Below are 13,256 nucleotides of genomic sequence, written 5' to 3' on the forward strand. Positions count from 1 at the left end.
CTATTGAACAATAGATGACTTCGAGATTCGAAGCTGAGCTACGAAGCTACAGACGTGTAATGCGAGCCGAGCTGTACCTTTTTCGTAATAAATTAGTTCTCACCTATGAGCTTGTATATCTTATTTCTGGCAAGTGGGATGCGAGTGCGAGTGAGCGAGTGTGCCAAAGAGTGTGATATTGCCGTGGGCGCAAAAATAATATAAAAGAATTAAATTTTGTACATGATTAAATTTTGATCAATTTTATACTTTTTCAATCAACGTAATTTTTTATATATATTATTTCTATAAATAAATGTTTAAAACAATATAAGAAAACAGTTTTAAATAACATCATTGTATAGGATTTTGTAAATTTTAATCTTCTTTGCTTAAAATTATTTCTTGTTATATTAAAATATAAGTTAATACAATATATATATTTTTTCATAATAATCTTATTGTATTTTTTAAATAAAAACTTGAAAAGTTGTGTTTGCTATTGTAACTTTCAATTATAATTATCAATACAATATCATTATCAATATAAATCACTATTCAGAGTAACAGCCTATATTGTTATCCACCATTTCAAATATATGTTACCATATTATACTTTTCTCTGCACAACTGTTTGCTACGCGATAAAAGCATTTATGAAGAAAGAAAAAAATAGATAATTGCCTGTAATGAAATGGATAACAGAAAAGATATAAATTTGGATATAGTGCTAATTTTACATACAACATATAAATATTAAAAAATACTACAAGCCACGCAATCATAATTGTTATATAATTGTAGGAAAGAAGAAATAGGATTTGACATATTATTCAACTTTGAACTATGCCATACCTGGTCGCTGCATAACAGTGCTAAGGCCACTCCTTCTTCTTCTATCGCTATTTCCACTATTACTAACACTGTTGTTATTACTTCCGTCTCCCGTCGTAGTACTGACAGCAACATTTAATGACTGAGCACATTGTACTAATCCCGAACTACCACTCTGTAACTTTTTACATATTTTTATTCAAAAATTAGAATTTATATGCTAATGTACAGGGTGACACAAAAGTTCCTAGAATTTTTTTTAGAACCTTAAGCAGCAAATAACAAATCGGTACACAAATTAAACATCTACACTTTAAATAAAACATAAAACTTTATTAGAACATTAATAACAAAATTAAATAAATAAAATTACAATAAATTCTCAAAATTGTTTCCTTTTGCCTTAATACATTTTTGAAGCCGCTTTAGAATTATATAATTTTATTTGCTTAATTTTGTTATTAATATTCTAATAAAGTTTTATATTTTGTTTAAAGTGTAAATGTTTAATTTTTATACCAATTTGTAGCTATTTGTGGCTAATGTTTTTAAAAAAAATTCCATAAATTTTTGTGTCATCTTGTATGTAGATTACTTTACATCACACAATTTGATAATAGACAAAGGCCAATACAAAGTATTATATACCAGATGACCAAGAATAATTGCATACAGAATACACCAGAAGATTCTTGATATCAAATAAAGTAACTTTTCATTTATCAAATTTATCATTCTATTCAAATAATAGTTTTTAAATAAGAATTATTTAAAGTTATCTAAGCGTACTAACAATAAGTTGCTAGCAAATCAAGAGAGGCGTATAGCCGTAAAATATCACATGAGTCATATAGGTTGTTTTTCTTCTATCTCATTAAAGATTTTATTACACAACTGCATAATATCTAAATACTCTGTTATTTTGAATAGTACTTATATGTTATTATACAAAATAATTAATATGCAAAAAAATTTCTTACAAATACCACTAAAAAAACAACTAAAAAAAAATAATATGCTTTAACACAACTTTTTATATTTTGATATTTTAAAAATATTTACGGCCTTAAAAAAGTTATGGAATATTATTTATAGCAAATGCCCGAAATGCATGCATTTCTATGTGAACATTTGCTCTACGAATGATTTTCTTGCACATATTGAAGCATTTCCAGTATAATATAGTTACAATTACAAAGTCGTCCTTCTAAATCTTTTAAGATTTCTACAACATTTTTATAAATAAGACTTTTCAAATATTCCCGTAGAAAATAATCTAACGGGTTTAAAACAGACATTGTTGTCCATGTGACAAGACTATCTCAACTAATTCAAGAATTAAAAAACTTTGTACTGAAACAATGTCTTTAAGTCTACTGTTGTAAGGTGATGTTCCATTATGTTGAAACTATATCGTATATCTGCATATTCACACAAGATATGTAATAGTAAATTCTCAAATATATTCGATAAGTTTTCTATAAAAAATTTAACATAAGTATTCCTTTTTAACCGTTTCAGAAGAACGTCCAATAAATTGGTTATCTATTATTCCTAAATGTTTAATTTCTACAAAACTTGAAAATTTTTTTCTCAAAATATATAAAAACTGTCCAGTAATGTACATTGTATGCATGTATAAATAAAGATTTTTTGGTAAATAAAATTCAAGGGCAGCATAATAGAGATAAAACAATTTGCATCATACACAGCTTTTTACTCGCATACAACTACTAATTAAACAACTTTAAAAAAATAGCTTTCATTCAAAAACTATCATTCAAAGAGAATTTTGGTAAACGTAAAATTGCTTCGTTTGGTATCAAAGATCTCCTGGTGTATTTCACATACAGTTATTCTATAACACACTCGAATAAAAATATAAGGTAACTTATATTCTCTATATATTTATTTTTATTTACAGTAAATTTCTACTCCTTTTGTTAAAATAATAATAAAAAAGTCATACTATTTCATAAAATCAAAAAAATAAACTATTGCAAAAATTTAGCTTCAAATTAATTAAAAAATTAAAGGTTAAAATTATAATATATGTAAAAATTATAATAATAATTACCATATATGATTATACTAAATAATAATAATTATTTAATTTACATCCAATTGCAGTTTTGTCTCATTCTTTATGTGTTATCTCATTGTTTATAATATTGAATTACATTTGGAATATATCTATGATATTTACTTACTGGCTGTAATTGTTCCCTGCTGCCAGGTTGACTCCAGCCATTATCTTCATCATTATTAGCATTACTACTGTGTTGTTGATGAAATATGTGAAGATTTGCTCCACCATCTGAAGCTCTTCTACCAAAGCTTCCGGCTGTATAAATATATACAGTATATTGTAAAAATCACATATTTATTTTAATTATATATAAACCAAAATAATATAAATTTTCAAGAATAAAATTAATCTCTGTAATAAAATAAAATAAAATAAAATAAATGTTAATATATAAAATTATGTAATAACAATTTTTTACTTATAAACACGTATGCAAATACATATATGCACAAGGAAAGAGAGACAGACAAAATAGAGAAAGAAGAGGATAAAAGATAAGAAAAGTAAAGTAAAGAAAAAAGGAAAAGGAGAAGGAGGATCATTGGAAATTATAACATTTATTTTTAATATAATTGTATTTTTGCATTAATTAATTTATCTGATTATTATATATTGTATTGCTTAAAATATAATAAAAGTTAACAAAATAAATATTGCTTCTAGTCCTTACATAATAAATGAATAAAGAAATTGTCTGATTCTGTAACACTATCTGAAAATTAAAAAAATGTAAATTAAGTAATATGCTTTGCGCGCTGAGCGTTCTAGTTAACTATTCTTTAAGTTTAGTGATACTATTTAACTATTATACATAATTGTGCAATATTTAGAATAACAGAACGCTCAGCACACAAAGCATATTTATATTTTTAACTATTCATATTTTTTAATTTTCAGATAGTGCTACAAAATCAGACAATTTATTTATTTATTTATTTATTATAAAAGGAATATAAGCAATATTTATTTTGTTAACTTTTATCATATTTTAAGCTTTAAGCAATACAATGCAGAAAAAGGTCAAGGACTAGATACGAGCGACTGAGAAACGTGCGCCGGCCCTGAGCGCCATATGAACAAGAGCGCTCATTCCTTAACTTTAATCTATTCTGCTACAAAAATTACTTGTCAGACGCAATTTTGCTAAAGGAAAAAGTTGTTTCTTTTAGCATAAAGAATCGCGTCCTGTACTCCGTGAGTTTTGAGACACCTTGTGTATTGTATATGTATATGTGTATATTATACAAAATATTATATTCATTTTATTAAAAAAATCATAGTTATACGAAAACTATGATTTGTAATAAAATGTACATAAAAAATAAATCAAAATACAACAGCTCTTTAATTTTATAACAATTAATTACGATTGTAATTATACAAAAAGGATTCAGAATAACATTGTCATTAATCAACTTTGATTAAACAAGTAATTTATATTATCAAAATAAATTATTTTAAAATGTCTTCTATGCAACAAGATAAAACTTACTGGCACCCATTACAGGAGGTGGCTTTAATAAATGTTGATCCTTTATTTGGAAATTTTGTGGTGGCTGATGTTGAACTAAGGGAAGATTTAATGGTAAATTCGTGTGTGGTAAAACTTGAGGATCCAAATTACACTGAAGAATAGGAAAAGGCCGTAAAGTTTGATAGCCTGACATATGATTGTAAGGATATGACAAAGGAGACTGATGCACTGCATCACCAGGACCAACTGTATGTCTTCTTGTTGTATGGTAAGATGTTCCAGATGGCAAATAAAGACCACTTTTTTCTTCTGTTTCAGCTTCAGTTTCACCAAACTGCCAAAAAAATACAACTATACAATATGACAATTAACACATGATTAAATATAAAGTAATAATAAAATATATAGGATGTCTCATTTCAAACAATCATCTCCCAAAATTTTTTAATTTTAAACGAAAATGTTTTAGACAAAAGTTGGTCTGAAGAGAGACAAGTAATAATGAAATCAATTTTTGGCTATTTTTCAAGGTCATGTAAAAATCACCTTTAATTTTTTAAATAGAACATCCTATTTTTTAAAACAAAATTTTGTAGCTAATGTTGAGATATTTCCAAAGATCTATAATAATTAATATTTTAGTTGAGAAGTTTGGAGATATGATATTGCGTATTTTCCTATGTAAATGCACACGTACGCACGCACGCACACGCACATGCACGCGCACGCACACGCACACGCACACACACACACACGCACATGCACACGCGCACGCACACGCACACGCACACGCACCCACATTGAATTTTTCGGTAACTGTACTTTTTAAAACGTTAACATCTTGGAAGTGTTCAATCCTGACGAAAAACGATTCGGATAAAAATGTTCAGTTTAAAATGAATTACACGATGTATATATTCTTTTTAATTTTTGAACAGTCTAAAGTGTTATACGATATTAAAGGGGAAAAATCGTGGTAATTATTTATGTAAAATTCTTATAGATTTATTTTTCGTGTTTAAATAAGCGCGCGCCTAGTGATAATTATATCCAATAAGGTACGTCTGGGCGCAGCGGCGCTAACAACAATACGTGCACGTCTCGTGGTAATCTTTTTTTGGTTGGTGTTCTTTTGAGCGCGCTAAAACTCCCCTTTATTATTCATTCGTTTTTTGGTAGCGTTCGTTTGAAGACATGCGAGCGTGATTGTAATACTGATTCCAGTTACAGTAAAGTTGTGTCCTTTTTATTTGGCTAATTCTGATTTCTCAACACCTGCGCACATCCAAGATAATACCCAACAGATTATGGGCCTAGAGCGCGAACATCGAGAAAACACATAAGTTTGGTTAAGCCGACAAGACTGACAAGAGGTTATCATCGTGGTGTCAAACGGAGACGTATTTCTCGACTATGGGTGACTCGATCGAGTTGAAGAACATTACTAAGTTCAACGGAACGAACTTTCAGCTCTGGAAATTCCAGATGTTCGAGGCTAGTTCTCTAAAGGACATTGTCGAGGGGAAGACATTAAAACCGGCGGAAGAAGATCCAATACACACGGCCTGGGTTTCTAAGAATGCGAAAGCAAAATGTATTCTTGCCTCCTCGATGGAATTTTCGCAACTAGAATATCTTATTACATGTTAAACAGCGAACGAGATGTGGCACAAACTGAGTAGTATCTATGAGCAACGCAGTGCTGCAAATAAGTCCATACTATTATGACGGTTCTACGAGTACAGAATGGGCGTCAACGACACGGTGATGCAACACGTCTCCAAAATCGACAATCTTGCCAGGCAGCTGCACGACGTAGGAGAGACATTATCCGACGTGGCCATCAATACAAAGATTATGGCTGCATTCCGATATTCACTGTCAGCAACTTTCAGTACTGAAAATCTATAGTATACGTGACGTAAAATATAGATTTGCAGTACTGACAGTGAATATCGGAATGCAGCCTATGATGTCGCTTCCTGAGAAATTCAACCCGTTCATCACTGCATGGGACAGCATCCCCGTGGAGAACCAGACTCGAGCTAACCTAATCGACCGGCTGATAAAAGAGGAACAACGTCTGACGATCACGGACACGGCGGCAGAGGCGCTTGCGACCACGAGCATAGGAAAAAGGAACAATAAGCAGATTAGTAATAAGAAATCCGATAATCCGAATTCTAAAGCTAAAGATAAGAAATCTGACGAATGTTACTTTTGTCACAAACTAGGTCATTTCACGAGAGATTGCCAAAAAAGGAAAAATACACCGAGATATAAACGCGATGATAATCCTGCGAGTCAAACATCAAATGAACAAAAATTTAACTCAGTCACGGTGCTTTTATTGTTACGGAAGTCGAAAAAGATATTCTAAACGCGGATACACAAAATATTTGGTTATTAGATAGCGGAGCGAATAAACACATGTCTTTTCAAAGAAGTTGGTTCGATAATTTTGTAGAGATAAATGAATCGGTTTGCTTAGGCGATAATTCTACATGCGAGGTAAAAGGACGCAGTACCATATACATCCAAAAACACGGAAAATGGATTGACAGTCGTATTGATGACGTTCTTTATGTACCTAATTTAAAGAAAAATTTATTTTCGACCAGTATAGTTACCCAGAAAAGCTTTAATTTACATCTAACTTCAGATAACGCTCTTATTTTTTCAGGTAAAGACTTAGTAGCTTGTGGAAAGCGTGAAGAAAATAACTTATATACAATGATATTCAAGGTAACTACGAAACACGAAGCGAACGTCGTTGAAAAGAATGACTTAAGCTTATGGCATCAGCGACTCGCGCATATTAATTGTAAGGCATTGCGGGAAATGATCAACAAAAATCCTTTCTAAGAAAAGGCATGTTAAGTCGATACTCGCATATCTCGAAGTTTTTTGTTGCCGCTTTTCCGCGATGCCAATTGGTTCTCTCGCTGCGCTTACTTCATTTGCAGCTATCATCGTATATTTTGACAGTTGTGTGTATCAAGAAGTTAATAGTGTAATAATAATTGCATAATGTTAAAGCTAAATAGCGCGCGCGAAGCGCGCGTCTGTGGTGTCTAGTTTAGTAAACGGGATAAAATTAGATGACCATAATACATTCTTCTGTGAATGTTGTGTGTTAGGAAAACAATATAAATTACAAATAAATTACCATCCAATAAAAACGTTCAAGAAGAACTAAAGTTATAACAACCTGCCGTTTTTAATCGAACTCGGGCTAGCTTGTCGGATCAGGGTTCGATGGTAAGCCCAGAAACAATAATCAGGGTTTTAATTCACACACAAACGTTTATTTGATGTTAGACATTAAGAAATATTGGCAGTATGCGACAATGATACGCTGGTTTAACGGAACGCGGTATTAAATCTGTTTACACGTACGTAACGGATTCTCTCGGTCTGTAGAGGATAATTGCAGAATGCAACATTAATACGCGGGTTTAACGAAACGCGGGATTACATTGGTTTGACGTGGGCGCAACGAATTCTCTCGGGTTATACCGAATACTTGCAGTACGTGACAAGGGTACTTATAGAATGCAACATTAATACGCTGGTTTAACGGAACGCGGCGTTTTGCTGGCTGGGGAGGACGCGGTATTTACAGCGAGGGTGTGCGGATGTAGGCAGCGCGAGATTTGCGGTAACGAAATGCGCGTCGCGGTGGCAAGGAAGGAGCGGCCGGTCAGGTGAAGGCTGGCCGGTCGGTCGGTTCGGGAGTCCGGAGCTCCGGCTTGTCGCGAGGCCAAGTGTTCTCGACTCCGTTTGGTCGTCACAACCGGGAAGCTGGAGCACGAGAGTTCGGGTGACGACCAAGAGTTCTTGGACGAGGCACAGAGCACTGTACCCCGTTTTGTGTGTCGCCCTAGGAAATGTGGATAGGTCTCTTCGATTCGGGAGCAGCGGAGCTAGTGCTGGTTCTCGAATTGAAGTGTCGTCTCTCGCCGTGGTACCGAGTTTTATACTCCTCCCCGGAGCGGTAGGTTTGAAGGGGGGGAAGCCGATCCTCGTGCGAGCCGCGCGACGGTCGAAGCGGTATGGTATTACGCGCGCTCGTACTCGGTGGAGATCGGCTCCCGTCGGCGTTCGAGAGGAGCTCGGTGCTGCGAGCCGCAACGCTCGCGCACACGATATCGAATTTGGATCGTTTAAAAAAGGTGGGCGCACCGCGCCCGTATCCTCGCCCGACGGACGGTTGGGCGGCATCCGGCGGGTGTTAGCCGGGAGACAATGCAGTTGAAAGGGGTGCATCGTTACAAAATAGGTGAATTAATTCACGCGGCTTTATGCGGTCCAATGCCTATTGATTCGGTGGGAGGCTCAAAGTATTTTTTACTCCTAAAGGACGATCATTCATGTTTTCGTACAGTATATTTTTTAAAACATAAAAGTGACATATTCAAATATTTTAAAGAATTCGAAGCTACATTTTATAATAAATTCGGATAGCATATAAAACCTTTTAGATGTGGTAATAGTACAGAATTCCGCAATGAAAGAATAACAGAGTATTTATCGTCACATGGAATAAAACTCGAAACGTCAGCACCATATGTACATCAACAGAACGGTCGGGCGGCGCGTGAAATGCGCTCGAACTATGTTACTCGTGAAGAATTTATCTAATAGACTATGGGCAGAAGCTGTAAACAGAGCAGTTTATATCCTGAATAGAAGCGTTTCATCAATGTCTCGCGATTAAACACCATTCGAGTTATAGATGCAACAGAAGCCAGATTTGGCGCATATTAGAATCTTCGGAAGTATAGCATACGCGCATATTACAAAGGAATTCCGTAAGAAGTTTGATGCAAAATCAAAAAAATGTATTTTTGTAGGTTATCAAGGCGATTCGAAAAATTATAGATTATACGATCCAAGTACCGACAAAGTTATAATTTCGCGCGATGTAATATTTAATGAAACTAGTAGAAACGTAGAGTCAAAACACGACAGCGATTCTATTGTTACCATTAAGAGCAAAAATGTTATTTTCGGGGCCCTTTCAATTTGATAGGTGTATTTGATAGATCTTTCGCTGAGAAAAAAAATGTAAACCACAATGCGTTACGATGCATAGTTTTCGAGATATCAATTTATATAATCTATCACATAATATAATAATATACACAGAATTAGCAGTGAGAGAGTGAGAGAGAGAGGGGGGGAGGGAGGGAGGGAGGGAGGGAGAGAGGGAGGGAGGGAGGGAGGGAGAGAGGGAGGGAGGGAGGGGGGAGGGGGAGGGGGAGAGAGAGAGAGAGAGAGAGAGAGAGAGAGAGAGAGAGAGAGAGAGAGAGAGAGAGAGAGAGAGAGAGAGAGAGAGAGAGAGAGAGAGAAACAGTACACACGTAGGCGGGGGAGGTGGAAGTGAACCTCGGTTCGCGTGAAAAGTTAAAGTTAAGTTCCCGTTTTTTCTTCTTTCGTCGCTTCGTATGAAAAGTTGCATTGTGTAAAAATATTTAATATCTGTAACAGAAATAATTTGTTATAGCAGAGAATAGTTAGGATATTGAAAAGTGGCACCTCGTGACACCTCGTTTCGCGTGGAAAGTGTATGCGTGGAGGCAGTAGGTTCCTATTAAACTAGACACACAGTGTGCCTTGCAAAGTACATGCGTGAATTTTCCACGCGTGGAAATTATAAACTGATGTGGGACCTCGTTTCGCGTGGAAAGTATATGCGTGGAAGCAGTAGGTTCCGCCCCCGTGCGGGGGGCTCCATTACCGTTAAACTAGACACATAGTGTGCCTTGAAAATACATGCGTGAACTTTCTACACGTGGTAAATTGCAAACCCCTATATAATACCATACAACAATATTGCTATTATTACATTTAAAATCGATATCTCAAAAACTATGCATCGTAGCGCATTGTGGTTTGCGGCATTCTTTTTCTCAGCGAAAGATCTATCAAATACACCTATTAAATTGAGGGACCCCCGGAAATAACATTATCCCCCCCATTAAGAGTGAAGCCATCGAGGATAATGAAAACGCGACAGACGATAGCAATTCTCTTGATTATGAAGACGCAAATAATGAAATACAACAACTCGATCTTGAAATAGCTCAAAAGAAATACGAATTTAGAAACCGTGAGTCAATCAAAGCTCCAATGCGCTACTCGGCATGTGTTATATCTTGCATCAAATCGAAAACGTACTCAGAAGCGATGCAAGGGAAGAATTCAGATAAATAGAAGAACGCAATCGCCGAGGAGCTTCAAGCTCACGAAAGAAATAAAACTTAGGAGATATTGTCTTTGCCTGCGAATAAAACCATCATCGGATGCAAGTGGGTGTTTAAAATTAAAGAAAATTCAAATACGAACGAAGTGAGATACAAGGCACGTCTTTGCTAAAGGTTATTCCTAAAAGGAAGGCTTCGATTATAACAGGTAGTGCGTTACGACTCTGTAAGAATTCGCTTAGCCGCACAATAAAACCTAGAAATTGGGCAGTTCAATGTAAAGACAGCCTTTATTAATGAAAATCTCAAAGAAGAATTTTACATGCACATACCGGAAGGTCTTAAAGTTCAAGATAAAGACGCGGTTTGTAAGTTACTTAGATCATTATACGGGCTTAAACAATCAGCAAGGTGCTGGTATGAACAGTTCAGTGCGTTCTTAGAACAAACGGTTTCAAGCAGTCCGATGCTGATCCTTGTATCTTTTACCGTAGAGATGAGCGCGGTAAAATTATAATTGCACTATACGTCGATGACGGTTTAATTGTAGCCACGGATGAGGAATTAATAAATGATACCTTAAAGCAAATACCAAGATGTATTTGAAATAACAATCGGAAATTCGGAGTACTTCCTGGGCATGCATGTAAATCGGAATCGCAAAAAGAATTCAATATTCATCAATCAGCAGTTGTACATCGAGCGTATGTTGGCACGATATAACATAATAGAAGCGGTTCTTTCAACTACTCCTGCGGATCCTTACGTAAAGTTATAAGCACCTAATGTCGAAGAAAGCATGAAATCTGTAGTGCCATACCGTGAAGCAGTAGGTACGTTGTTATTTTTATCGATTATGTCTCGACCTGACATTGCTTATGCGATTAATATTCATTCATTCATTCATAATGGCGCAACAGTTCTAGTCGGACCTGGGCCTCCCCCAAAGTCATGTGCTTGTGGTGCGCACGCAGGTTGTACACAAGCACATGGGACCTACAGTTTTAACGCCGAATCCGAACGGCAAAAGTAGAGGGGGTTTCGAGGCAAGGGATACTCTTGACGGGCTGCCATTCCGTCGAGGAAGAGAGACATGCGATACAATTTTATTTATTTTGGTTCTACCAGGACTGGATTCGAACCTGAGATCTTTGGTTTTTTTAATATAGTTAGTCGATATTTAGATAAGTATAACGATCAACATTGGAATGCAGTAAAACGAATAATGATATATTTATCTCATACAAAACACTTAGGAATAATGTACTCGAAATGCGAAAGTTTAAACCTGACAGGATTTTCAGACTCGGATTACGCCGCGGACATAGACACTCGCCGATCAACAAGCGGGTATGTCTTTAAATTATCAAATGGTCTAATAACATATGGATGTCAAAGCGGCAAACGTGCGTTAGCCTTAGTACTACAGAGGCCGAGTAAATTGCGGCATGTTTAGCGGTTAAGGAATCAATGTGGATTCAAAAATTGTTACGTGATTTAGGGTACACTCATGATCCAATTCCGATTTATGTAGACAATCAATCCGCTATTAAACTCGTTCATAACCCTGAGTTCCAGTGTAGAACAAAACACATAGACGTGAAGTTTCACTTTATCAGGGCAAAATACAATAAACGCGAAATCGATATAATGTATGTATGTACACGTAATCAAATAGCGGATCTGTTTACGAAAGCGTTACCAAAGGAGAGATTTGAATACTTAGTATCTGAAATGGGCTTATCTCTTATGCATACATAACATGTATAATCACAATTTTATAGTCCTGCGACTAGATGCACGATATTGTTAAACACTCAAAGATGGGAGTGTTAAGTTCTTATAGATTTTAGTTTTCGTGTTTAAATAAGCGCACGCCTAGTGATAATTATCTATATATATAAAATAGAATGTCTGTATGTATGTATGTTCTTTATACACTCTTAAACTATTCGACCGAATTTTTACCAAAAGTATATAAAATAGGGGTAGAATTTTCCGGGGAGTGTTATAGAGTGTATATTTTTTCGTTACCGATCTTTTTGAGAACCGGTATCCAAAATTTTTCCAATTTTTCGGGAAATAATTGACCGAATCTTAAAAAATTATATACAAAATAAGGGTAGAATTTCCCATGGAGTGCCATAAACTGTATAGTTTTTCGTTACCGATCTTTTTGGGAATTGGTATCCAAACTGATAAAGGAATTTTTTTCGATTAAGGATATTAAAACACAAATGAAGTCGTTTGAAGAAAAACGACTCCCGGGCGAAGCCCGGGTAACCAGCTAGTATCCAATAAAGTACGTCTTGACGCAGCGGCGCTAACAATACCACGCGCACATCTCGTGGTAATCTTTTTTCGGTTGGTATTCTTTTGAGCGCGTTAAAACCCTCCCTTATTATTCATTCGTTTTTTGGTAGCGTTCGTTTGAAGACATGCGAGCGTGATTGTAATACTGATTCCAGTTACAGTAAAGTTGTGTTCTTTTCATTTGGCTAATTCTGATTTCTCAACACCTGCGCACATCCAAGATAATACCCAACAATTTAGTATAAAGGAATCAGCCCCAATGACCTTAACCTTGACATATGTTGTCAAGGATGACCCTGAGTAACGGGAGCGTCCCAGTTGCGCACAGAATAAATCGGACACAGCAGGTTGAATGAAT

The 13,256-nt window shown here is 35.3% G+C and overlaps 1 protein-coding gene across 1 annotated transcript in view; it reads right to left on the reverse strand.

Annotated features, from left to right (window-relative positions):
* LOC112458091 (serine/threonine-protein kinase SIK3-like) overlaps window positions 1-13,256 on the reverse strand; it is a 139,763-nt gene that overhangs the window by 43,936 nt on the left and 82,571 nt on the right. Inside the window, exons 4-6 of the mRNA XM_025021527.1 lie at window positions 4,395-4,710; window positions 3,024-3,157; window positions 835-994 (exon numbers count right to left, since the gene is read on the reverse strand). Of these exons, the coding sequence (XP_024877295.1) occupies window positions 835-994; window positions 3,024-3,157; window positions 4,395-4,710 (610 nt within the window). The remainder of the gene's footprint in view (window positions 1-834; window positions 995-3,023; window positions 3,158-4,394; window positions 4,711-13,256) is intronic.

Source organism: Temnothorax curvispinosus, unplaced genomic scaffold, assembly GCF_003070985.1.
Source record: "Temnothorax curvispinosus isolate PA1 unplaced genomic scaffold, ASM307098v1 QBEX01008653.1, whole genome shotgun sequence".
Classification (NCBI taxonomy): domain Eukaryota; kingdom Metazoa; phylum Arthropoda; class Insecta; order Hymenoptera; family Formicidae; genus Temnothorax; species Temnothorax curvispinosus.